General features: G+C 35.5%; 5 protein-coding genes across 6 annotated transcripts; 1 reads left to right on the forward strand and 4 right to left on the reverse strand.

The window, feature by feature from the left end:
* Window positions 1-723: 723 nt before the first annotated feature.
* On the reverse strand, window positions 724-2,994 carry LOC148179901 (glucose dehydrogenase [FAD, quinone]-like). The gene is made up of 3 exons (XM_088030084.1): window positions 2,820-2,994; window positions 2,558-2,773; window positions 724-2,262 (listed from the first exon to the last, which is right to left on the reverse strand). The coding sequence occupies exons 1-3, from the start codon at window positions 2,992-2,994 to the stop codon at window positions 752-754; spliced, it is 1,902 nt and encodes a 633-aa protein (XP_087886210.1). The 3' UTR covers window positions 724-751.
* Window positions 2,995-4,940: 1,946 nt separating this feature from the next.
* LOC148179902 (glucose dehydrogenase [FAD, quinone]-like) lies at window positions 4,941-7,122 on the reverse strand. Its single transcript, XM_088029726.1, has 3 exons — window positions 6,872-7,122; window positions 6,606-6,821; window positions 4,941-6,561 (listed from the first exon to the last, which is right to left on the reverse strand). The coding sequence occupies exons 1-3, from the start codon at window positions 7,050-7,052 to the stop codon at window positions 5,036-5,038; spliced, it is 1,923 nt and encodes a 640-aa protein (XP_087885852.1). The 5' UTR covers window positions 7,053-7,122; the 3' UTR covers window positions 4,941-5,035.
* Window positions 7,123-8,734: 1,612 nt separating this feature from the next.
* LOC148179903 (glucose dehydrogenase [FAD, quinone]-like) lies at window positions 8,735-10,986 on the reverse strand. The gene is made up of 5 exons (XM_088029602.1): window positions 10,809-10,986; window positions 10,544-10,759; window positions 9,006-10,496; window positions 8,815-8,932; window positions 8,735-8,768 (listed from the first exon to the last, which is right to left on the reverse strand). The coding sequence occupies exons 1-5, from the start codon at window positions 10,984-10,986 to the stop codon at window positions 8,735-8,737; spliced, it is 2,037 nt and encodes a 678-aa protein (XP_087885728.1).
* Window positions 10,987-13,249: 2,263 nt separating this feature from the next.
* On the reverse strand, window positions 13,250-15,950 carry LOC148179904 (glucose dehydrogenase [FAD, quinone]-like). Its single transcript, XM_088029603.1, has 3 exons — window positions 15,773-15,950; window positions 15,510-15,725; window positions 13,250-14,778 (listed from the first exon to the last, which is right to left on the reverse strand). The coding sequence occupies exons 1-3, from the start codon at window positions 15,948-15,950 to the stop codon at window positions 13,250-13,252; spliced, it is 1,923 nt and encodes a 640-aa protein (XP_087885729.1).
* Window positions 15,951-19,417: 3,467 nt separating this feature from the next.
* hrg (poly(A) polymerase hiiragi) lies at window positions 19,418-23,871 on the forward strand. Of its 2 annotated transcripts, none has more exons than XM_088031607.1 (9): window positions 19,418-19,592; window positions 19,768-20,122; window positions 20,169-20,291; window positions 20,338-20,593; window positions 20,643-20,854; window positions 21,549-21,846; window positions 22,781-23,211; window positions 23,259-23,450; window positions 23,612-23,871. In XM_088031607.1, exons 2-8 carry the CDS (start codon window positions 19,781-19,783, stop codon window positions 23,400-23,402), a joined length of 1,806 nt encoding a protein of 601 aa, XP_087887733.1. In that variant the 5' UTR covers window positions 19,418-19,592; window positions 19,768-19,780; the 3' UTR covers window positions 23,403-23,450; window positions 23,612-23,871. The 2 variants fall into 2 exon arrangements, with proteins under 2 accessions (XP_087887733.1, XP_087887731.1); XM_088031605.1 differs by having other exon boundaries at window positions 23,601-23,870.
* Window positions 23,872-23,945: the final 74 nt, after the last annotated feature.

Raw genomic sequence — 23,945 nt, forward strand, 5'->3', positions numbered from 1 at the left:
AATCGGTCATCTTGTATTTATTGCACATTGTTGGTTTAAGTACACACAACTTATTTGTTGTTTTCAAAGAAACTAAAGTGGCTACTTTTTAGTATAAGAAAGAGATTTGTTTATTCCTATACATAATCGGTGAATCACTTAATCTGAAAAATGACTGCATGCTCAAAGATAGCAGGCACTTAAACACTGCAAATTCAATTTTGTTGTCTATAAAAATGCTTTGTCATTCAATTTCAGATTTTATCACACCTATGTTTGTGGAAAATGAATGTGCAGTGTGCGGAAAAAACACTTTAAATGATTTTTTTTAATTACTCAAACTCCTTGGAAATTGTGAAGATGAAGAAATTTAACGATTTATCTTACAAATTACTCGTTTTGTGGATTTGTTTTTTCAAATTGTGTTTTTAACTTTTTAACAGTTTTATAAGTCAAAAGATGAAGATAACAATCATGCAACCAGTTTTACGGCAGTGTGTTGAACTTACGAACAAGAATTTGAAAAAGCTACAAATTAATTTTATGTTGTTCCGATTTTTAGTTAGTTTTTTTCGTACCTCCTTTATCAAATTAGTATCAATAGAATCTAATCTTTTCAAATTATCTATAATAATAATTTTTACAATAAAATCTAATCCACCTAGCTTACTACATAGCAAAGATTGCACGTGATTTTATTGTTCCTAAATCAGTTCGGCAATTCCAACAAATCTCGTCCCCGATTAAACCGAAGTAAAAATATGTTTGCGCATTATTTAAAGAAAAAATTGTCCCAGAAACTCAGTTCATTTTCTTCATGCTTCTTTTTAACGAGATCTCCCAACTGTTCTCCAATCATGACAGTCGGAGCGTTCGTATGCGCTGCTATTGTAAAAGGAAACACGCTCGCATCAGCCACCCTCAACCGATCAACCCCAAAGACTTTCAATTCGTGATCAACAACAGCCCCATCACGTGGATTTTTACCCATCGGACATGTTCCAACAGGGTGGTACAAATTTATAGTCATCTGTCGTAAAGCGCAGTACCAATAACCCTTTGAAAGATAAGGGTAGGGATTACAGGCTCTCAAACGCCCCTGTAGCTGCACACCCATTGATTGTAACGCCTTGGTGTTCGCTAGTTGCAAAACAAGTTGTATTCCTTCATACAGGGTGTTAATATCTCGATTTTCCGGGTCTGAGAGAAAGTTTGAGTTGATCAAAGGATATTCGTAGGGATCTTTGCTTCTTAATCTAACCGTACCAACAGATTGCGAGTGTAAATCGACAACGTACATAATAAACGATTTGGGGACATCGTTGGCCATCCAGAGATCCTCGTAAGTTTGATCAGTGAGACCGAAACTTCGTTGTGACAACTCGCTTGTTGCGTTCGCTGGAATGAACATTAACTCAATGTCAGGGATTCCAGTTCCTTTGGAATAACTCGATTCGTAGAAACCTACGCCTTGGTTGCTACCAGGCACTGTTAGAGGACCTCTTCCTCCCAAGAATTCAACAACGTACTCTGGTAAAGATCTAATGGGTTCGGAGTAATTCGACAAAAAGTTGATACCGAAGAACGTGGGGTGGTCGCGTAGAGTTGTTCCAACTTCTAGATCTTTTAGGACGTCGATTCCTACAGATTCTAAGTGCTCCTTTGGCCCGATTCCTGAGAGCATCAATATCTGTGCGGAACCAAAAACCCCAGCGGTTAAAATTACTTCTTTTGTCGCTTCCACGAAGTACTTCTGGCCTTTATGGTTAAACTCAACTCCTGAGGCTTCAAGACAGCTGTGGTTGTTAATTCGGATTTTAGTCACGTAACTTTCCGGCAGAATGTGCAAGTTTGATCGGTGTTGAACGGGATCTAAAAACGCTTTGGCGTTATGAAGCCGCCGACCAAAAAGGGTGTTCAATTGCGACGGAGACGCCCCCAGTTTGTTGGCGTTGTAATCAACAACCCCTAAATTTAATTCTTGGTTTGCAGCAAGGAAAGCGTCCAGTTGGGGGCTGTTGTCCACGTGGTACTCCACGCGATTAAAACCGAATTGACCGTGATATTTAGGCTCCGTGGGGGCTTCCGGATTGTTGGCCACAAAGTGCTCTGATTTTTTGTAGAAATTTAGGACGCTAGCGTAGCCCCAGCGTTTGCTACCGACTACCTTGGCCCAATTGTCGAAGTCGGATTTGTGCCCTCTGGAGTACACCAGGCCGTCGATTAGAGAAGATCCGCCGACGCCTTTGCCTCGGGGGTACAGGCACTGCCGATTTTCCAAGCCTGAAATAAAAGTTTGCCAAAAATCTGGAGAGTTTCAAAAATAATTGAGGAGTTATTTTTCAAAACTCAATAAATCCAATTTAGACTGACAGTGGGTTTGATGTGAATTTGAGATTATTTTGGGTGAATCTAACAATGTGTATATTTTATTTAGGGATTTATTTAGTGAAAACTTCTTGCTAAAACATTGTGTTACCTTCTTATGCCAGAGTTGCAAATTATCATTTTTTCTAAACCCTTGTAAAAATTTATGAAATGGATTTATTGAGTTTTGAAATATAACTCCTCAACTTACCCAGGCATGCTGTGGTCTGTGGGGTGCTATTATAACCCCAGTTATAGTTGGTGAACTGTATGGGAAAGTACATATTTGGAATATCAGTCAGAATGTTTCCAAACTCGCCAGCTTCTAGTACCAAAACGTTCCAACTGGATATTTCTGATAGTCTGTTCGCCGCAACAGATCCACCGGCTCCGGCACCAATAATAACAAAGTCGTAGCTCCCAAAATCTGGTAATAAACACAGAATAAAGAATTTTCAAGCAGTAAAACTCACATTTTCTTTCTCCATCGGCATAATACTCGTCTGCATTTTTAGGCCACTCGTAGCTCAACGCACTGCTTGAAACTTCTGAAATTATTTCGACAATATACTGAATCACCTCGTCATAAAACGCCGCTTGGGTCACAACAAGAACTAAAAGGATTGTCAGAACAATTTTAGCATTCATAGTGTAAACGCTCTAATGACACAATGAAACTGAATACTAAACTAATTTCTAATAAATAGGTATCAATAAACAAATACTTTTTCTAATGAAATTACTCGACACGGAACGAGAAATTAAATGCTTCCGCCTATTTAAAATTCGTTGTGCTTATTCTAAGACCCGAGAAAAGACTGGGAAAGATTAAGACTTGGAAAGATTTGTAATAAAATTTTGCCATGATTTAAATCATTGGAAGAAATAGTGCGAAACTTTTCATCATTTTGTAGTGTCCTTAGAGGTGATGGAAAATTTAGGTAAGAGAATGTGGTGCAATTATAATTTCAACACGTAAAGTAATAGTAAGTTTCGATTCTGTTTTTATAGGTGAGCGTTTTTTGCAAGTTCTTCTCTATTGTTTTCTTGTTTTGGTGAGCATTGTTGAAAGTTTGAGGGCGATGATGCGCGACAGTTACATCTAATGTGACCTCCACAATTTCAAGTTTCAAGATCCTGGAGATTTGAGCGATTACAATAAATTTGCAGCTACTACTGGTTTTAACTGAAAGTAACAAAAGTTTGTTTATTTGTATGGTATTTGCATTTTGTGTCTTTTTTGTGGTATTTTTGCGTTATTGTAGTAAAATCTATTTGCGGTTTCCCTAATGCCTACATTACTGCATTCGCTATGCTTTGTGGTTTATACTATGGAAGTGATTTTAATACAATTCTCTACTTCAAAAAAAGGCCAGGAAGTCTACTGTTTCAATTTTTAATTTCCAGTTTAGATTTTCTTCGAATACAGAGAAATTAACAGAAGTGCTTCACAATGATATATTCTTAAGTTCGAATTTATTACAAAAAATTCTAATTAAAACTAATGATATTTACGTCACACTAGTTAACAAATTTTTAATAAATGTGTCGCACGCCGTTTTACTCCACCAGGTCAGGACTCGGAGATATTTGTAAAATAAACGTCGCTCCTTTTTTGTTTTTTCTTTGTAAAACATTATTATAAAGGATGAGATTTTTGGTTTCTAACGCGGTGTTAAACAAGTAATTATCTCATTCCATTTAGAAGTTACATGACGAAGAACACGAAGCAATATTAAAAAAAAATATTTTGTTCACTGTGGAAGCTTTTGTAAATATTTTAGCTTCAATGCCCATAAAATTCTAGTTTTTTAATTAATCTCACGTTTCTAAATTATTTTAGTGATCAAAATGGAATATAAAAATTCCGCAGCAACTGTTAAAAAGTTCTTGTTCATTTTTTTTATAATTTCAATAAATTTGAAGACGTTTTCGTATCAGTCTAGATAATTTTTTTGCCTCAGATAAACTTTTAGTAAAATTGATATTTCAAAGATACAAAAAATTAGTTTTTAGTGACCTCCACTTTCATTTTGTGCTAACTTTCCAACAAATTGACAAATATTTGTGTCTAGTAGTTGTGTTTCCCAAGAAAATCTGAACAATTTCAAGATTTTCATTATCTTTTCATTATCTAATTTTTTTGGTTAAGCAATGGCATTTGTTTTTTTATGAAATCGCCAAAAAATAAAAAGTCAAAATTTTTTAAAAAACTTTGTTTTGTAACTTCTAAACGATAAGATATTTGTCAGCGACTCGAAAAGGCAAGATCTCAATCTTTTCAATGATGCATAACAATAAAAAAAAGTCGATGTGTTCTTGAGTTATTTGAAAAATTGCATATTATGAAAATCACAGTCACAAAAAACGGCGTATTTTGGGAACATGAGATCAGTGTTACAAAAATATTCTAGAAAGTACTTAGCCTAGCAGCAAAATTTTAAGGTCTTTGGAAAAATCATTAAATTAGCTTTCCAAAACACTGTCGATCCCATAACTTTGCAAGTTTTCATGTAAAAGTAAAGAAAATAAAATAATGTGGTACAGTAAATAAAATAATTTTCAAAAATATTTTTGAATCCGGACCTGATGAAGCAAACCGTATTTGACTTTTCGCTTCTCCATGAATTGACTAGAATCATAAACATATTTACATTTTTATTTAAGCTAAGTACAATTTATAATATTTTTATCGCTTCCAAAGCAATTCAATCCAATCATTTCGAAAACCAATTTTATGTTCTCCGTGAGCCTTTTTTAATACATCTGCCAACTGCTCCCCAACCATAATAGTAGGTGTATTTAAATGGGCTCCAATGGTTAAGGGAATAACACTTGCATCAGCCACCCTCAAACGATCAACCCCAAAAACTCTCAATTCGGAATCGACCACAGCTCCATGTTTCGGATCTCTGCCCATCGCACATGTCGACATCGTATGGTACAGCTCCATGCCCAACTCCCTTATCGCACAATACCAGTAATTTTTCGTAAAAATTAGATGTTTCTTGCACTTCGTTAATCCTCCTTGTAAGTTTGCGTTAATTGCTCTAAACGCTTTAGTTTGCATCATTTTCAAAACAATTTGAATCCCTTCATATATCGTGTTGATATCCCTATTTTCAGGATCCGTCAAAAGTCCAATGTCTATCAACGGGTACTCGTACGGATCCTTGCTCTTCAATCTCACAGTACCCACAGATTTAGCATGTAAACTTGTCACGTAGATAATAAATGATCTTGTGACATCATTAAACTGAAAAGTATCTCGATAGGTTTGATCAGTAAACCCCCAATTTCGTTGCGATAAATTGCTTGTTGCGTTGGCCGCCACAAACATAAGTTCAATATCCGGGACTCCTGTTCCTTTCGAGTAGCTCGATTCGTAAAAACCCAAACCTTGAGCGTTGCTTGGAACCGTCAAAGCACCACTTCCCACCAAGAACTGCGTCACCACGTCTTCAGAGGGCCTAACGGGTTCGCTGTAATTTGACACAAAGTTGAGCCCTAGAAACGTCGGGTGGTCGCGCAAAGTCGATCCAACTTCCAAATCTCGAACTACGTCGATCCCTAAGGACTGCAGGTGGTACTTTGGTCCTATTCCCGACAACATTAGAATCTGTGGCGACGCGAACGTTCCTGCTGATAAAATCACTTCTTTGTTTGCTTCCACGAAGAATTTTCGACCTTTGTGGCTGAATTCAACTCCAGTAGCTGCGACGTGGTTCTTGTGTTTGGTGGTTCTGATTTTTGTCACGTAACTGTCACTCAAAATGCGTAAATTGCGGCGGTGTTTGATGGGGTACAGAAATGCTCGGGCGTTATGAAAGCGTCTTCCTTGAAGAGTGTTGAATTGGATGGGAGAAGCGCCTAGTTTGTTGGCGTTGTAGTCGGAGACGCCCAAATTTAGTTCTCGACTGGCGGAAACGAACGCGTCCAGTTGTGGGCTATAACCAACGGAGAACTCGACGTTGTTAAGCCCATTTTGACCATGATACTGAGGTTCTATCGGCGCTTGAGGATTATTATAATTTAAACGTTCCGTTCGTTTGAAATAATTTAGAACGGTGTCGTACCCCCAACGATTATCACCAACGAGTTTGGCCCATTTATCGTAATCAGACTTGTGACCTCTTACATATATCAAACCATTGATTAAAGAAGAGCCCCCAACTCCTTTGCCTCTGGGGAAGTGACACTGCCGGTTTACCAGACCTGAAAAAATTAAATTATACAACAAAAAAACTCGATTTTCTTACCTAAACAAGCCTTGCTCTGTGGAGTACTATTATAAGCCCAATTATACTTCGAAAACAGCGCTTGAGTATTCAAATTAGGAACGTCAGTGTAGGTGTTTCCAAAAGTCCCAGCTTCCAACACTAACACCTTCCAGTTTTCGATTTCGGTCAAACGATTAGCTGCCGCAGATCCGCCAGCTCCAGCACCAATAATAACAAAATCGTACGTCCCAAACTCTAATTTAAAAAAAAATAATTAAGGCGAAGAAAAAAATATTTTTGCTTACTCTTTGGTTGTCCTTTGGCGTAATGGCGGTGCGCACTTCTCGGCCACCGATAAACAAGCCCGTTTCTGTCGGCTGCTGAAATAAAATTCACCAAATACTCAACGGTACCTCCGTAGAAATACACCGCGTGTGCTGAGATTAATGTTAAGAGAATCACGATAAAGAGTTTTTTGTTCATCATGAGAGATGAGCTTTCCCGGCAGAATTATGTTTAGTACTGAGGCGTTTTGCGAAGGTTTAAATTGTAATAAGGTGTGTGCATTTTGTTTTATTTTCTAGGTAGTACTATGGGGATTACTTTCGTGCATTCCTTATCTGTCAGTTATAATGAAATCCTAATTAAGTACGCGTGAAGTTTTGCTCTTGTCGACGAGAGTAAAAGTTGTGAGGCGAGAAACACGTTTGCGGTTTTTTAACAGAAAAAATACAAAATGCAGAAGTGAATAAGGATTACATGCAGGTTTTGTGATCTAATATGAAGAATGTGTTTATGTAAGACTCGAAATACTTATTTTTTAAGATGGGATTTAATAATGACTACGAAATCTGCAAGAATTTACCAGATAATTTTATAAAGCGCTCACTACCTCGGAAACTACGACAGATTGAAAGAAACGGTTTTTGTAATCGTTTTTTTCGCGATTTTTTAAGTAAGAATTCGTTCTTAGATTTTCCAAAAGTCGAAAGTTGCATGACTAAAACTATGCTAAACTCTTGATATCGATATTTCGCGGAAACCTCCGTTATTATACATGATTTTACGCAGAATTTTCCGCAGTTTCCAAATCTGGGATTTAAATTCAGATTCAACAACAAAATCTTAAGTTATGGCCGATCAAAATTTCGGATAGTTCATTTTCATTTTTCCTAATTATTAAAGTTAAATAGTTCGGAAACTATTAGAGATATTGAGATGCGGTTTGCGCTATCGTTTTTCTCGGCTCATTCTACGTTAGAAAAAGTTCTCAAAAACCCAAAATTTGATAGTCGATTTTTTGCGAAAAAAAAATCCGATTCAAACGATGAAAATTTTTCAATTTTTTGTTTTTCGGCTGTAACTCCGATCGATTTCCATCGATCTCAAATTTGGCCAGTAGATAGATCTCGGGCTCCTCTTTCGATTGATGTAAGCATAGAGGTATTAAACATCGTTTTTACCTTGAAAACAGTTATTGAAAATCACCCCAAAATGACCTGTTTAAATCAGTTTTTTTCCAATACCTCATTTATTTATTAAGCAAACTCAACAGATTTGGGCTCATTTTACAAAGAATGTCAGCTGAATCCAAAACTTGGAGAATTTCTATGTTTCGTCAACAAATAACTGAGTTATGGTCGTTTGAAATTTTGGGCAGTCGCCAGAGGGTCAAATTTTTTAAGGTTCGAAACAATCCGTCCTCAATATCTCGGAAACTATTAGAAGTATTGGGAAACAGTTTGCGCCATCGTTTTTCTCGCAATTTTTTACATTAAAAATAGTTCTTAGATTTTCCAAAAGTCGAAAGTTGCAGTTTTTCGTGAAAATTCATGACTAAAACTATGGCAAAGTTCTGAAATCCATATCTCGTTTATTTTTAGAGTAAAATTAAATTATTATTTTCATTTAGGCAGATCGAAATCTGGGATTAAAATTCGACAACAAATAACTGAGTTATGACCGATCAAAGTTTCGAATAGTTGATTTTCATTTGTCGTAATTTTTCCTTATTTTTAAAGTTAAATATCTCGGAAACTATTAAAAATATTTAGATGCGGTTTGGGCCATCGTTTTTCTCGGCTCATTTTATGCTAGAAAAAGTTTTCAAAAGCCCAAAATTCGAGGGTCAATTTTTTCGTCAAAAAAAATCCCAATCGATGAAAATGTTATATTTTTTGTTTTTTAGCCAAATCCTGTAAACTAAAACAAAAGCGAACGCGGCGTACTCAAAAAGAACTTATTTTACAAATATATTTGAGTCCTGATCTGGTGTGGTAAAACAGGCTTCGGAGAATCAGCAGGCAATTCTACTTTAGAAATGAGTTTCCGCTGCTCCAATATAAACTTCAAATAAAAGTTATTGACTAGTGTAATTAAATTTTTATATTATAAATCACATCATAATTTACTATTTTAACAGTTAATACCAATCACTACTAACTCTAGCCTTGTGTTTATTATACGTCCTTTTTAAAATATCTCCCATCTGCTCCCCAATCATAAGCGTCGGTGTATTCAAATGCCCTGCTATAGGAAACGGAAAGACACTTGCATCCGCTATTCTTAAACGATCAACCCCAAAAACTTTTAATTCAGAATCAACCACAGCCCCTTGTCTTGGATCTCTCCCCATCGGACATGTCGACATGGGGTGAAAAAAATCCAAACTTAACTGTCTTATCGCACAGTACCAATAATCTTTCGTAAGAAAAACAAACTTCTGGCACGCTGATAATCCTCCTTGTAAAGTTGCTTCAAGCGCTCTGAACGCTTTAGTCTCGATCATTTTCAAAGCAAGTTCTATGCCTTCGTAAATCGTGTTTATATCTTTGTTTTCAGGATCGTTCAAAAGTCCGATGTCTATTAAAGGGTATTCATAGGGATTTTTACTTCTTAATCTCACACTACCCTTTGATTTCGACTGCAAACATGTCACGTAAATAAGAAAGGATCTGGTGATATCAATGTACTGAAAAGTGTCTTGATATGTTTGAGGAGTAAGACTCCAACTCCTTTGTGATAACATACTAGTTGCATTAGCTGGCACAAACATAAATTCAATATCCGGAATTCCCGTTCCTTTCGTGTAACTCGATTCGTAAAAAGCCACACCTTGGGCGTTTCCAGGTACGGTCAAAGCACCTCTTCCCTGCAAGTATTGAATGACGTTCTCTTCAGCAGGCCTCACAGGCTCCACATAATTTGTATCAAAACTGAGTCCAATAAATGTGGGATGATCACGCAAACTCGAACCAACTTCCAAATCTCGAAGAACTTCGATTCCTAATGACTTCAAGTGCTGCTGGGGTCCGATTCCCGACAGCATCAAAATCTGCGGGGAAGCGTACGCACCAGCTGATAAAATCACTTCTTTTTTGGCTTCCACGAAGAATTTTCGGTTTTTATGGCTGAATTCAACACCGGTGGCTTCAAGGTGGTTTTTGTAACGGATGGTTCTGATTCTGGTTACGTAACTGTCGGGCAAAACGTACAAGTTGCGGCGGTGTTTAATGGGGTACAAAAATCCTTTGGCGTTGTGAAACCGCCGTCCTTCTAAAGTGTTCAATTGGCAAGGAGACGCTCCCAGTTGATTGGCGTTGTAGTCAGCGACACCCAAATTTAGTTCTTGACTGGCCGCAAGAAAAGCCTGCAGATGTGGGCTGATATCAACGGGAAATTCTACACTATTCGGACCATTTCGACCGTGATATTGAGGTTCTAAAGGTGCCTGAGGATTATTATAATTAAATCGTTCCGTTTTTTTGAAGTAATTTAGGACGTTTTCGTAACCCCAACGATTATCACGAACAAATTTAGCCCATCTGTCATAATCGGATTTGTGGCCTCTTGAGTATATCAAACCGTTGATTAAAGAAGAGCCTCCAACACCCTTGCCTCTGGGGAAGTGACACTGGCGGTTTACCATCCCTAAAAACTAAAAATTTAACACACTGGAGTAACAAGTTGTTGTTTACCCAAACATGACTTGCTCTGCGGTGTACTGTTATAAGCCCAATTATACTTCGAAAACTGCGCTTGAGTGTACAAATTCGGAACGTCCGTGTACGTGTTTCCAAACGAACCCGCTTCCAACACCAAAACCTTCCAACTTTCCACTTCCGTCAATCGATTAGCTGTCGCTAATCCTCCAGCTCCAGCACCAATGATAACAAAATCGTACGTCCCAAACTCTAATTTTTCAAGAAATAGTAAAGTGGATATTAAATAAAATTTACTCACTCTGGAGTGGTTCTTTCCCCCAGTGCCGGTAGGCATTTCTCGGCCAAAGATAAGTAAGCCCATTCCTGTCGGCTATTGCAATAAAATTCACCAAATACTCAACTAAACCTCCGTAGAAATACAACGCGTGTGCTGAAATTAGTGTTACGAGGAGCACGATAAACAGTTTTCGGTTCATTACGATAGGAGCTTTCCTCACTGAATTAGGTCTAACACAGAGTCGCTTACCGGTTGTTCTAATTGTAATAAGGTATGGACATTTTGTCTTATTTTCTAGATATGGGGATTATTTCCGCAAATTCGTGGCTAATTATGTATAAATAATTATTGTGATTAATTATTATGAGTGGGGTTTGTTGTATTCAGAGAGCGCGAGGAAAGCGGTGCGACGAGAAACATGCTCGCGATTTTTTAAATAAATAATTGCAATAAATATAAAATAGAACAAGATTGACATTTTATCCTAATAGAATTTGGTGACATAATATTATGAATGTTTATTTATGTAATTCTCACTTGAAATGTGGTAGCACAGCGTTAATTGATTTGTTGTAGAAATTATAATATTTTATTCCGACTAAGACTGCAACGCGTTAATTAAATGTAGAAGTTTTTTAATTCTGACATGTGGGTACAATTTATTAATTAAGAAACTATAATTTAATATACAAAACGGAACTAATTTAATTATTTAGGTATTAATAATAATTAATAACAAATAACACTACCAACAAACACTTTCAAATCTCCCATTAATTTTATTTTGTGAGTTATTTGTTATCAACTTTATCTAGGAGTTGATAGATCTTGAGCTCCTCTTTCGATCGATGTATAACTCAAAGGTATTAAACGTCGTCGATAGTTCGAATTCAAAATTTTCATTTTTTCTATGTAGAATTTAGTGTCTTTTAGTCTCTATTTCAGACTCAAGATTCGTTAAGATCGGTCCAGAAATAACTGAGTTATGAGCGATCAAAATTTCGGATATTAGATTTTTAGTTGGAAAATTTTTAAAGTTCAATATCTTCGAAACTAAAAAAAATTTTGAGAAACGGTTCGGACCATCGTTTTTTTCGGCTTATTCTACTTTAGAATAAGCTTTCAAAAGTCGAAAATTCAATGGACAATTTTTTGGACAAAAAAATTTTGCGACTCAATCAATGAAAAACTTTCAATTTTTCGTTTTTCGGTCGCCTCTCGTAAATTACTTGCCCGATCGATCTGAGATTTGGCCAGTCGATAAATCTGGAGCTCTTTTTTTATTGATATTTTATTTGATTTATTGATTATTCGCCCCGAAACAGCGTCTTATTAACAGCGTCTTTTTTCAGTATGGAAGTTAGCTGCTTTTCGGACGATATCTCGCTTTTATTATCTTCTTAAAACACTGTCGAGCAATTTCATAGCTTTGGCAAGTTTTCAAGGAAAAGTGAAGAAACTAAATGTATATACAGATACACCTAAAATGATATTTTTTAGGAATATCTCTAAATCCAAATCTGATGGAGCAAAACGGAGTTCAGATTCGTTTAGAAATGACTTTCCACTTCTGCAATACAATATTTTTCCAAAATTTGTGGACTACTTAGTGTAATTATTGGATACATGCTTATAATTCTGCCAGTTTTCAAATGTCAGCTTAAAATAGTAAAAAAAATATAGATTTTTCGTCCAACTAGAAACGTAAAAACTGTAACTAGATAGTGGTAATGTAAATGGTTTTCAATGCCTTTCACTACAGTTCACAGTAACAAATTACAATGTAAATTTTTCTTTGTAAAATTAGCACGTAGGTATTTTCCAAACAACGTAAAAAACAGAAAAACTTCAAGCAAATTTAACAATCCATCGGAGAGTGAGAAAAATTACTCTATTTTCAAAAATATTTAATAATGTTTGGCAATTATACAACAAATAAAATAAGAAATAAATCTGTCTGTAGTAGGAATCTGCCTAGAAGATATTAAAAGTTCAGGAGTAGTACCTACACTACCTGTAGGTATAAAATGGTAATTTATGCTAAGTACGACCGAATGAAAGTCTCACGCACTAACACACTAATTGTGTATAATAGTTAGCGGAACTACATGTTAGATTCAGAATCGTCACCGGAAACAAACATACCTACAGGAGAAGAAAAAGACTCCTTCGTTACTTCCTCAATAAAATCGAATTTAGAGTAATTATGTCACAGTCCCAGCACAAGAGAAAAGTCCGAATCACGTTGCACCACTTTTTAGTGTGTTTTTTCCAGAGAGCCAGAAACCCGATAAAGAATTCATTTGATCCTTCTGTAGGTCAATACAATTACGTCTATTATGCAGTTACAATTTCCCGAAGGCTTGTTTATAGTTTTTATCCGTTCACTGGCCGTACCAATTACCCATACCCATGGAATAACATTAGTTCAATATTTATTTATATAACACTTAACATTACATTTATTTCTTTAAAAACATATCAGACCAATCTCTTCGGAAACTATACGCGTGCTCGTTGTACGTTTCTTTTAAAATATCTCCCAATTGCTCTCCAACCATTAGCGTTGGTGTATTTAAATGTCCCGCGATAGGAAAAGGAAAAATACTTGAATCGGCTATCCTCAAATGATCAACTCCAAAAACTCTTAATTTGTTATCAACAACAGCGCCTTCTCTAGGATCTCTGCCCATTGGATTTGAGCACATGGGATGGAAATAATCAGAGCCTAACTGTCTGATGGCACAGTACCAGTAATCTTTCGTCAAATATCCATAAGGTAGACACGCTGTTAAAAATCCTTGTAACCTAGCATTAATCGCTCTAAAAGCTTTAGTTTCCATCAATCTCAAAACAATTTGTACTCCTTCATAAATCGTGTTGATATCTTTATCTTCAGGATCCGACAACAGCCCAATGTCGATTAACGGGTACTCGTACGGATCCTTGCTCTTCAATCTCACAGTACCTTTAGATTTCGATTGCAGACATGTGGAGTAAATAATAAACGACCTGGTGACATCATTGTACTTAAACATATCCACATAAGTTTGATCAGTGAGCCCCCACGTCCTCTGCGATAAACTGCTCGTGGCGTTGGCCGCCACAAACATAAGTTCAATATCCGGGATTCCCGTACCTTTGGTATAACTGGATTCGTAAAACGCCACCGCTTGGGTGTTGCCAGGGATCGCCAACGCACCACTTCCCATCTTCAAGTATTGAAGAATGGTTTCAGTCCCTGGTATGATGGGTTCGACGTAATCTGCGACGAAGTTGAGCCCGAAGAAGGTGGGGTGATCCCGTAAGGCCGATCCTACTTCTAAATCACTGACTACTTCTATTCCTAGCGGCTCCAAATGGTGTCTTGGTCCTATCCCAGACAATAAGAGAATCTGCGGGGAATTGAACACGCCAGCTGCTAAAATCACTTCTTTTTTCGCCTCCACGTAGTACCTGTGGCCTTTGTGGCTGAACTCAACCCCAGTAGCCACAACGTGGTGTTTATACTTTGTTGTTACAATCCTGGTCACGTAACTTTCCGCCATGATGTGTAAGTTAGGTCTGTCTCTGATGGGCTGCAAAAACGCCTTTTCGTTGTGAAAGCGTCGTCCTTGCAGAGTGTTTAGTTGGACAGGAGATGCTCCAAGCCTGTTGGCGTTGTAGTCATTAACACCATAATTTAACTCTTCGTTGGCGGCAAGGAACGCCTCTGTTTGTCCGCTACTCCCACGGTAGTACTCCACGTGATTCGGACCGTTTTGACTATGATACTCGGGTTCGATGGGTGCACGCGGATTATTATGATTTAGATGTTCTTGTTTCTTAAAGTACTTGAGGACGTTTTCGTACCCCCAGCGATCATCACCGACATATTTGGCCCAACCTTCGTAATCAGATTTGTGAGCTCTGGAGTATATCAACCCGTTGATTAATGAAGTGCCTCCAACGCCTTTACCTCTGGCTAAATGGCACTGGCGGTTTGTATTACCTGAAAGATAAAGAGTTGAAAACTGAAATGCAGTCGAACTTCCGCAAGTCGAACTTCTATTACTCGAATTTTTCTATAACTCGAAAATTTTCTCAGAATTAGTTTGTAATAGCTGATATTGTGGTACTTTCTTGAAACTTCTGAAGTATATTATTAGCTTTAAATGATACCATAAATCTAGAATTTTATCAAAAGTATTAGCTAGTTATGAAACTTGTAATAAAATCTTCAATGTCACCGAAAAAACTATTCTGAATTATATTTCGAAAATCTGGTTTTGGGCGAGTGATTTTGACAACGATATTCCACTAGAAGAATTGAGCTATAAAACAAATTTTTAAGTGCAAGAAGAAGAATATCCCAAAAGTTCAGATCAAAATCAGATCTTTAACAAAAATTTTAGAAAATTATAAAAATTGCAACTCGAAACGATGTAGATTTTGAAGATTCACATTTATAAGTGAAAAATGCGTTTGAAATATTGAAACTCTTTTTTTACAATGAAAGACTGCTACTGAGTACATTTATAATTATTTAAAAAACAATTTTATGAAAAAAATTGTAAGAACATACATATGTCCTAAAATTTAATAACGGATTATGTTCTTCAATAAAATTTTAATTTTTTGTTTAATTTTTCTTTAACTCAAAATTTCTTTAACTCGAACTAATTGTGATTTTTCTTCAGACTTCGAGTTATGGAAGTTCGACTGTAATTAGTCTTGCCTTACCTAAACACGCGAAATTCTGCGGCGTGCTGTTGTAGCCCCAATTAAACTTCGAATATTCTGCCTGAATATACAAATTGGGAATTTCTGTGAGGACGTTACCAAACGTACCCGCTTCTAACAATAACACGTTCCAATTCTTCATTTCGGTCAAACGATTGGCGGCCATGGATCCTCCAGGTCCAGAACCAATGATAACAAAGTCGTACGCCCCAAAGTCTAATAACTAAGAAGTAATCGAAGGAAGAAAAATTATTTTTGCTTACGCTTTGGTTCTCCTTTCGCGTAATATTCGTACGCACTTGTCGGCCACTGATAAACAAGCCCATTTTGGTTGGCGAAAGAAATAAAATTCACTAAGAACAGAACTAAACCTCCGTAAAAAAGCAGCGCGTGTGCTGAGACTAGTGTTAGAACAATCACGATAATCAGTTTACGGTTCATAACGATAGGAGCTTTTCGAGCAAAATTATGTCAAATACAGAGTTGCTGGTCGGTTGTTTAAATTGTAATAAGGCTTGATCGTTTGCTTTTATTTTGTATTATGGGGATTTATGCGTTGACAGTCACATTATAACTGTAATTAACCATTAACCGCGAGTGGCGTTTGGTTTTTTCAGAGGGCGAATTTTTTAGTGAATAATGTGGTCTTATATAATAATCGAATGTCTAAACAAAATTTTTGAACTTAATATAAGCATGTAATAAGGTATGTAGAGTAATTAAGAAATTGTATGAGACACTTAGGTATAGAACGGAACTAATTGTGTATTAATTATGGTTTTTGCATATGGAAATATTTCTAGCGTCTTTTACTATCAAATTATAGTACAGTCGCGGGCGTTGAAAAGAAAGAGACACTTTGATAAGTCTTACATTTTGTTAGTTCTTTTACAAGTAGATCTGATTAACCAGACCAAGAAAAAAATGGGGTAAAAGGAACGACTAACCGAAAAGTCTGTTTTACCACAACAAACCTTTCATTTGACACTAATTTCGGCTTGGGATATGGACGTCTATAAAAGTAACAAAAGTAATAGGTGATTATGTTAATTAAATTACCATATCTGAGTGCCCTATCACATATCTGTTACTTTGACCACACAAATTTATAGTATACAGTGTGAAAACTACTCGTGAAATAAATTCGTCCTTTAAAAATAATAATGAAATAATAAAGTTCTTTCTTCAGTGAACATTTTTGGGTGTAAATCAGACTTTTAATTTTATGGAAAAAAATAGGGGAAAATCAGACTTAATTTTTAGGGGAAAAAATTAGGAGAAAACTGAAACTAAAAACCAATTTTTGAGGTTTATACGTTGTCAGTTGGCTGTATTACATCTACAATTAATTAATAATTAAGATTTGTTCTAAAAGTTTTGACAAAGTTCCGCAGGACGATTAAATTCCCTGCATCTCACATTTGCGTCAAGGTCAAACGCGTTTGCTGCCAACTGTTATCGATAAAAACTGCTAGGAATTTCTGCCAACTTTACTTCTTAATGAGTTATGAGCTCTAGTTTATAATTTAGTTCTATTTTTGGATAATATTAACCGTAAGCAATCAGCCTCAAATTTTAACTCAAGCTTTTTAAGTATATTTTTATAAATTAATCGAAGGTTTTATCTCAGCAAGAAATATTTTCCATTTTATAAACTATTTAAGGTTTAAATTTGTGTCAAAAATTAAAATATTTTTTTGGGAATTCGCTCACTCCAAGACGTTTTTTTAGAGGCACTTTCGGAGATCTGCTATAGCAGCTTCCAAATTATTTATTTTTACAAACAAAAAATGCTAAAACACTGCTAAAAGTCATCGTAATATGTGTACAAATTTATACTTTGATAAAGTAAAAGGTCTTCTCAAGACAAATTTTAGAAAAGTCGCTATTTTTAGGCCTTCTAACTGTGTAAAATAACCTCTTAAAGACGTTTTCATTAAACCAAAGTTTGTGCTCGGTATTGCATTGAATTTGGTCTATTTACCTGAATTTTTGTGAATTGATTGTTATTGTAGGAGCTACTGAGATAATTATAACGTGTGCTCCTTTTAATTTTATTGAAATTATCTTTCAATGAAAGTAAGCCTGCAGTAAGGTCTTAATTAGGTAAGTACATAATTGAAGTAATTTCCAACGGAACTAAATCTACATAATTGTCACACGCACGGAAACATTCAAGAGATGACAAAGGAAAGAACAGATTTCTTCTTTTGGTGATTTACATAAAGAACAGCACAAAAAAATGTAAAACCAATTTGCACCGGTTTTTAATCATTTGTGTTTGTTGTTTTTCTGAGGAAAAAATGAGAATACACAGTAGATCTCTATTTGTTGTATTATTAGTTTTTGAATTATTTAAAATTTGATCTGATTTTATTTTCTAACATTTATGTTGTTCAGGCTTAATATTCAAATTATTAATTCTTAGTAGATTATAGGAGTAATTACCACTAGCGGTCACAAGAATATTGAAGAATGGTTATATAATCAAAGTTTGCATTAATTAAAAAAAAACACATTGCAGGTCAGTTAATAAATGATCATTTAAAAAATAATATGATAAAACCTTTAAAAACAGGAACTACACAATTATGTAGTTATGAAATTAAAATCTACAGAAACTTGAACGGCTTGTTACAGATCATATCCACATTCCTACTCTCACATGTCAATCATTTCCTGAAACTTCCTAGTAATTCTGCGAAACAAGATAAAGGGGAGTTTCAAATTATTCTAATTAAGCGCCCTCAGTACTGATTACAAATTTCACTTCAATATTTTGAGATATTCGCATAGAAAACTTACGAAAACACTGTCGGAAAATTACCACAAAGTTACATTTGAAAGCTAATGGACGGCGAAGTTAATTTAGCATAACAGAAATGAAATTCCTTCATTCATTTCTAATTGTGTGTATACATTCTTGTGGGTTTCTGCTCAGTACCTACCAATCATTTTCGATTTCCATTATTGCAATATTTAGTTTTTCTGTCTTTTCCATGTAAGTGGATAATTAATTATTATTTGTCATCTATTAGTACTTTCGCTATCACCGAGGAGAAAGTTGGAAGGCCGACAAAAATTTTATTCATAAGGCAGTTTGTTAAGATCATTTTATTCCTAGGGAATATGTGTGACATTTTTTCTGGCGTTTTCAATAACGTTTGGAAAGTAGGCACAAACAGCTTTGGTTTTATTATTTCGATTTAGTTTATGTAAATTTTACATGTGAATTATAAATTATAAGGAAGGGCCCTGAGGGGGCTTTAACTGAAGATTTGACAAAATTCAGCAGAAAGAAAATGTTTTAGATTTTTTATTGATACAGTAGACCTGGCAAAAACTTCAAAATATAGTGTGATTTAAATAATCGAGAGAAAGAGAAGAAAAAATTCAAATAAACGAGAGTTTAAAGGCAAACAAATAATAGTCAGAATAAACAAACCAATCAGAGAAGAGAGCGTAAAATCCACTAACTCCATTTTGAAGAAATATCGTAAAACTTATGTTTTGTAATCTATTAGTTTTTCTAGTGAAACAGATTTATGCTACGACGAAACGTCCAACAACCCTTTAATAAAAAAGTCAAAAAATCTGATTTTAAAGCTTGAATTTGCAAGAATTGGAAAAAAACGCATAAGAAAATGCGGTTATATTTAGAGCTCTATTTGCAAGAATTGGAAAAAAACGCATAAGAAAATGCGGTTATATTTAGAGCTCTAAAACTTTAACATTTATTTATTATTTTTCACGTTTATTTTCCTTTATATCCTTTAAAATCTCCATCGGTTTTTTGATAGATTTGAAAAAAAAGAAATTAAAAACTTGACGCATGAGTGTATTATTGGTTGCCTACCCACATTTAACCTTCGAAGTTCAGGGACTTTGCGTTCCATTTCCGCACAGTTGGTATTGTTTGTTACCACAACTGTCAGGCATCTTGTGCAAATTTGCGATGAGTGTCAATGAATTAGTCTAGAAACACGTTATCATTATTTTTACGATGTTTATTTCACCAATTTGAACCTAAATAGTATCGTTTGTTCCTTATTTATTCGCGTTATCGTTCCCGTTTGATATTTAGTAAGTATACGTTTAATTTTAAACAATTATTAACGTCAATGATCGTGTTTTGTCTCTTGTCATTTAGGCTAAGTTTTTGTTTTGATTCTTGAGGAATCAAATCGAATCCTCGCTAATCTTATCAATGATTGATAGTGTAAATTGTATTCCATGTTTGTTTTTTTCTCTTTCTTAGGTGTAAAGTAAGAATGTGGTCATCTCAACCTATCAACAATGGCTTACAAAATAATAAAGAAAACACGCAAAAAAACGATACAAAAATACCTACTTTGGGTATGACCTCGGCTATATCCACAGCTCCTCCTAAACCGTCTGATCTTTTAAAGACATCGGAATTGGAAGAAGCGCTGAAACCATTTGATGTTTTTGAGAGTGAGCAGGAACTTAACCATCGAATGGTTATTTTAGGCAAATTGTATTCATTGGTTAAACAATGGATTAAAGACCTGTCTATATCAAGAAATATGCCAGAATCTGTGGCCGAAAATGTAGGGGGGAAAATCTATACATTTGGAAGTTACAGACTGGGGGTAAGTGTCTAATTAACTAAAACAGTTCTTGACTTAAAACTCCTAGGTACATAATAAGGGGGCTGATATTGACGCCCTTTGTGTCGCTCCAAGACACATTTTTCGCTCAGATTTCTTCAATTCATTTTATGAGTTACTTAAAAAGCAACCTGATATAACAGATTTAAGGGTATATAATGACTCTTGTTTGGCCTTTTCTAAAATTTCATTTTCAGGCTGTGGAAGAAGCCTTTGTGCCAGTAATAAAAATGAATTTTGACGGCATAGAAATAGATATGTTATTTGCTAGATTATTGCTTAAAGAAGTCCCTGATTCCATGGACCTAAGGGATGATCTTCTGTTAAAAAATCTGGACCAGAAATGTGTTCGAAGTTTGAACGGCTGCAGAGTCACAGACGAAATTCTGCGTCTTGTTCCCAATATTGATAATTTTAGGTTAGCACTTAGAGCAATTAAATTATGGGCCAAAAGTATGTGTTAATTATTTTTCATTGAAAAATACTCCACTCATACTTTTAGGGCATGGTATCTATAGTAACATTTTGGGGTATCTGGGCGGTGTCTCCTGGGCCATGTTGGTTGCAAGAACGTGTCAGCTTTATCCCAATGCAGCGGCGGCGACTTTGGTCCATAAGTTTTTTCTTGTATTTTCACAATGGAAATGGCCTCAACCAGTATTACTTAAACAACCGTCGAGTGTCAACCTTGGATTTGCAGTATGGGATCCTAGGGTGAGTTAGTAACGTAACGAATGTTATGCTCAGCATGTCACAACTAGACTAAGGGCCGATTTCACCACCCACTTAAACTAAGATTAGTTTCCCTAAAACCTACATCAACAAAATATGATTTCAAAAACATTTTTAAACTGAGTTTAGTACTAATCTACGTTCAGCAAGTAACTGGCCAATTTCCACCAGTTAACGAGCTAAAACTGAGATTAATGAGTTGTCAATTTTTGACATTTGTACTTTTTGGCGATTCTAGTAAGAATGGAGACCTAACACACTACATGCATAGTCTAGATGCTAAATACTGTTCTAGGAATGTATCTAAGATTTCACTCGTAAAGCCAAGGAGCGCTATTTGTTTTGAAGCCAATTGGAGAGTTACTTGAATTTTCAACCCAGATAAAACTCAGTTTAGGGGAACTTCGATTTCCTTGGTGAAATCAGAACAAAAAAACTGAGTTTAAAATCATCAGTTAAACTAAACTCAGTTTATTAAAACTACAGTTAAACGCTAGTTGGTGAAATCGGCCCTAAAACAAGTGACTCATACCCTGTGTATGTGTTTTAGAATTTTTTCACTTTAAACTTTTCAGTACAGGGTATTTTATTACTTGAGTTATTTATGGTAAGAGAGAGTCAAGACAGTTGCCTTCTTATACAGAGTGTTATTTTTATGCTCCTTTTTTTCAAATAGGTCAACATTCAGGATAGATACCACTTGATGCCGATTATAACCCCCGCATATCCTCAACAAAACTCTACATTTAATGTATCTGCATCAACAAGACATATAATGATGGAGGAATTCAAATTAGGACTACAACTTACTGATGATATCATTTTGAACAAACAAACGTGGGATAAACTTTTTGAACCACCCTTATTTTTTATGAAGTACAAGCATTTTATTGTTCTTCTTGTCAGTGCCGAGTCTGCTGAAGATCATTTGGAGTGGTGTGGTTTAGTGGAAAGCAAATTCCGTTTACTTATAGGTGAGTTTCCGACATTATATTTAGTCAAAACGGTAGAAAACGCGGGTTTCTAGATCTTTTTTAGATCTTCCAAATTCTTCGTTTAGATGATCCAGTTTTTTACGTCCGAAACTGCAACAATTTTTTTTTGTTTCTCATGTTCTTAAATCTTTTCAACTTCTTCTCCTTTCAAGCTCTGTTGTTGTTTTACATATCTACCTTTATTTTCTATTTCAGCTGATTTGTCCAGAATCAACTGTTGAATCTTGATAAAATTTTATTATTTTATGCTTTTCGATCTCTATTTCGCGGAAACCGCCAAAACCGTTTGTTTATAAGGAAAATCGTCATTTAGATTCAAATGTAGATTTTTTAACGAATTTTGCGGATTTTTCGCACATTCCAGTCGAGTCTCACGAGTTTGGATTTGGAATTTGTGTGAAATTCTGCGTAAAATGAGCCCAATAATGCAAGTTTGCTCCAAAAATAAGCGAGAAATCGACCAAATAAATCCGCGGCTGTGTAAAAAAACATAGTGCACATTTACAAATCAAGGTAGGTGTGTAAAACAACTGACTGTACCTACTGACTTTCACGGTCCTCAACATTAAATTTGAAAAAATAATATAAAAGTCGTTGACAGATATTTTTTTATTAAATTCTTAGATTATTTTGGTGTTCAGGTTTACTTCTTCTCTTCAAGTTCTTGTAATCTCATGTTCTGTGGTTTCCAGTTTTTAAGGTTTTCAATTTCCTAGCTTTTCAGATGATTTTTTAATTTTCTTTTTTTCTTATTTTCTTAAGTTGTCGAATTTCTCACAGATTTAATAGATTCTGAATAAAATTGTTGTCACCTGCAAGGGCTAATCTTCCTTCGAAAATCTTAAAATCCCTGAAAATTTGCATAAAAGTGTCACAATTTGCAGACTGCGTCACTCTGAGTTGTTGCTTTTAGGCAATCTGGAAAGGAACCAACACATAACACTAGCACATATAAACCCAGAGAGTTTTAGTCAATTGGAGTCGCAGCAGGAGCCCAACGTCCAATGTTCAATGTGGTTCATTGGGTTAGAATTCGCAAAAACCGAGAACCTGAACGTCAATCTAACGTACGATATTCAATCATTCACTGAAACAGTCCAAAATCACGCGATGAACATCAACATGCTCAAAGAAGGCATGAAACTCGAAGCGAGACACGTTAAACGAAAACAACTCTACCAATATCTCTCCCCAAGTTTGATAAAACGGGAACGAAAAACGAGCGTTTCTGCCAAGTCCCAAGCGAACGGAACGGAAAGTAAGAAACGACTCTCGGAGCCCGGGAATAGTGACTGCGAAAGTCAGAATAAGAAAGTTCGGCTGTCTGAAGAACTACATACGACGGTTAGTGGTGAATTGGTGTGAATGTAGCTTTAGAGGTTTTGTTGCAGTATGATGATAGTTCAAATAATTCGACTAGTTTGAACTGTAACGACGACTCCAACAGCAACATTAGTCTAACAGAGGAGGCTCATGGGGTCCCCCAAACTGCTCCCACTAATACTCCCGCAACACAAGAAGCTGTCTGTACCTGATATTCATATTGAACATTAGCAGCAGTCGATTAATTGTGTACATAAAACGTAAGATTCGCTAAGCAACTCTTGAACTGTTCAATTTTCTATGAAATATCTGGTAAATTCACTTAAATACAGTTGGTATTTCAGTGAATTTGGTAAAATTACGCGGCAAATTTGCCAAAGAAATGCACAAAGAATAACTGGGAATGTTAGTTTATTTTTAGGTCGAGCCACGTATCTACGTAGACCACTCTCGATCACGTACGTATAATCCCAAAATTCAAAGATAATTTTCATTGGTAAAATATTATCGCAAACGTGCAATCTTCGTATTTTTAGCTTTTGTGTATGTGTGGTTAGCGCGTGAATGTGTTTGCAATATGTGTAAATAATTTATAAATAAAGTAGAAAGTCCTCTTTTCATTTTTTTATTGTTAGTACATATTGGTTTTTTAATAATTTTGCGGTAATATTTTACAATATGCAAGTGCATATTTTTTTTATATAGTTATAACAATGGTTTTCGAAAAGAATTTTAAGCAGTTTTTATGTTTAATT

The sequence above is a fragment of the Gnatocerus cornutus genome, chromosome 2 (genome assembly GCF_029298725.1).
Source record: "Gnatocerus cornutus isolate USDA-ARS CGAHR chromosome 2, icGnaCorn1.1, whole genome shotgun sequence".
Taxonomy (NCBI): Eukaryota; Metazoa; Arthropoda; class Insecta; order Coleoptera; family Tenebrionidae; genus Gnatocerus; species Gnatocerus cornutus.

Excerpts from the sequence above, each read along its gene's own strand:
- LOC148179904 (XM_088029603.1), bottom strand. The coding sequence starts at position 15,950 with ATGAACCGTAAACTGATTATCGTGATTGTTCTAACACTAGTCTCAGCA. Across the intron at positions 15,726-15,772 it reads CGCGAAAGGAGAACCAAAGC|ACTTTGGGGCGTACGACTTT; the intron begins GTAAGCAAAAAT and ends CTTAGTTATTAG. Across the intron at positions 14,779-15,509 it reads GCAGAATTTCGCGTGTTTAG|GTAATACAAACCGCCAGTGC; the intron begins GTAAGGCAAGAC and ends TTTATCTTTCAG.
- LOC148179901 (XM_088030084.1), bottom strand. The coding sequence starts at position 2,994 with ATGAATGCTAAAATTGTTCTGACAATCCTTTTAGTTCTTGTTGTGACC. Across the intron at positions 2,774-2,819 it reads TGCCGATGGAGAAAGAAAAT|ATTTTGGGAGCTACGACTTT; the intron begins GTGAGTTTTACT and ends GTTTATTACCAG. Across the intron at positions 2,263-2,557 it reads ACAGACCACAGCATGCCTGG|GCTTGGAAAATCGGCAGTGC; the intron begins GTAAGTTGAGGA and ends CTTTTATTTCAG.
- LOC148179903 (XM_088029602.1), bottom strand. The coding sequence starts at position 10,986 with ATGAACCGAAAACTGTTTATCGTGCTCCTCGTAACACTAATTTCAGCA. Across the intron at positions 10,760-10,808 it reads GGGGAAAGAACCACTCCAGA|AGTTTGGGACGTACGATTTT; the intron begins GTGAGTAAATTT and ends TTGAAAAATTAG. Across the intron at positions 10,497-10,543 it reads GCAGAGCAAGTCATGTTTGG|GGATGGTAAACCGCCAGTGT; the intron begins GTAAACAACAAC and ends TTTAGTTTTTAG.
- hrg (XM_088031607.1), top strand. The coding sequence starts at position 19,781 with ATGTGGTCATCTCAACCTATCAACAATGGCTTACAAAATAATAAAGAA. Across the intron at positions 20,855-21,548 it reads TTGCAGTATGGGATCCTAGG|GTCAACATTCAGGATAGATA; the intron begins GTGAGTTAGTAA and ends TTTTTCAAATAG. Across the intron at positions 23,212-23,258 it reads CTGAAGAACTACATACGACG|TATGATGATAGTTCAAATAA; the intron begins GTTAGTGGTGAA and ends GTTTTGTTGCAG.
- LOC148179902 (XM_088029726.1), bottom strand. The coding sequence starts at position 7,052 with ATGATGAACAAAAAACTCTTTATCGTGATTCTCTTAACATTAATCTCA. Across the intron at positions 6,822-6,871 it reads CGCCAAAGGACAACCAAAGA|AGTTTGGGACGTACGATTTT; the intron begins GTAAGCAAAAAT and ends TTTTTAAATTAG. Across the intron at positions 6,562-6,605 it reads ACAGAGCAAGGCTTGTTTAG|GTCTGGTAAACCGGCAGTGT; the intron begins GTAAGAAAATCG and ends TAATTTTTTCAG.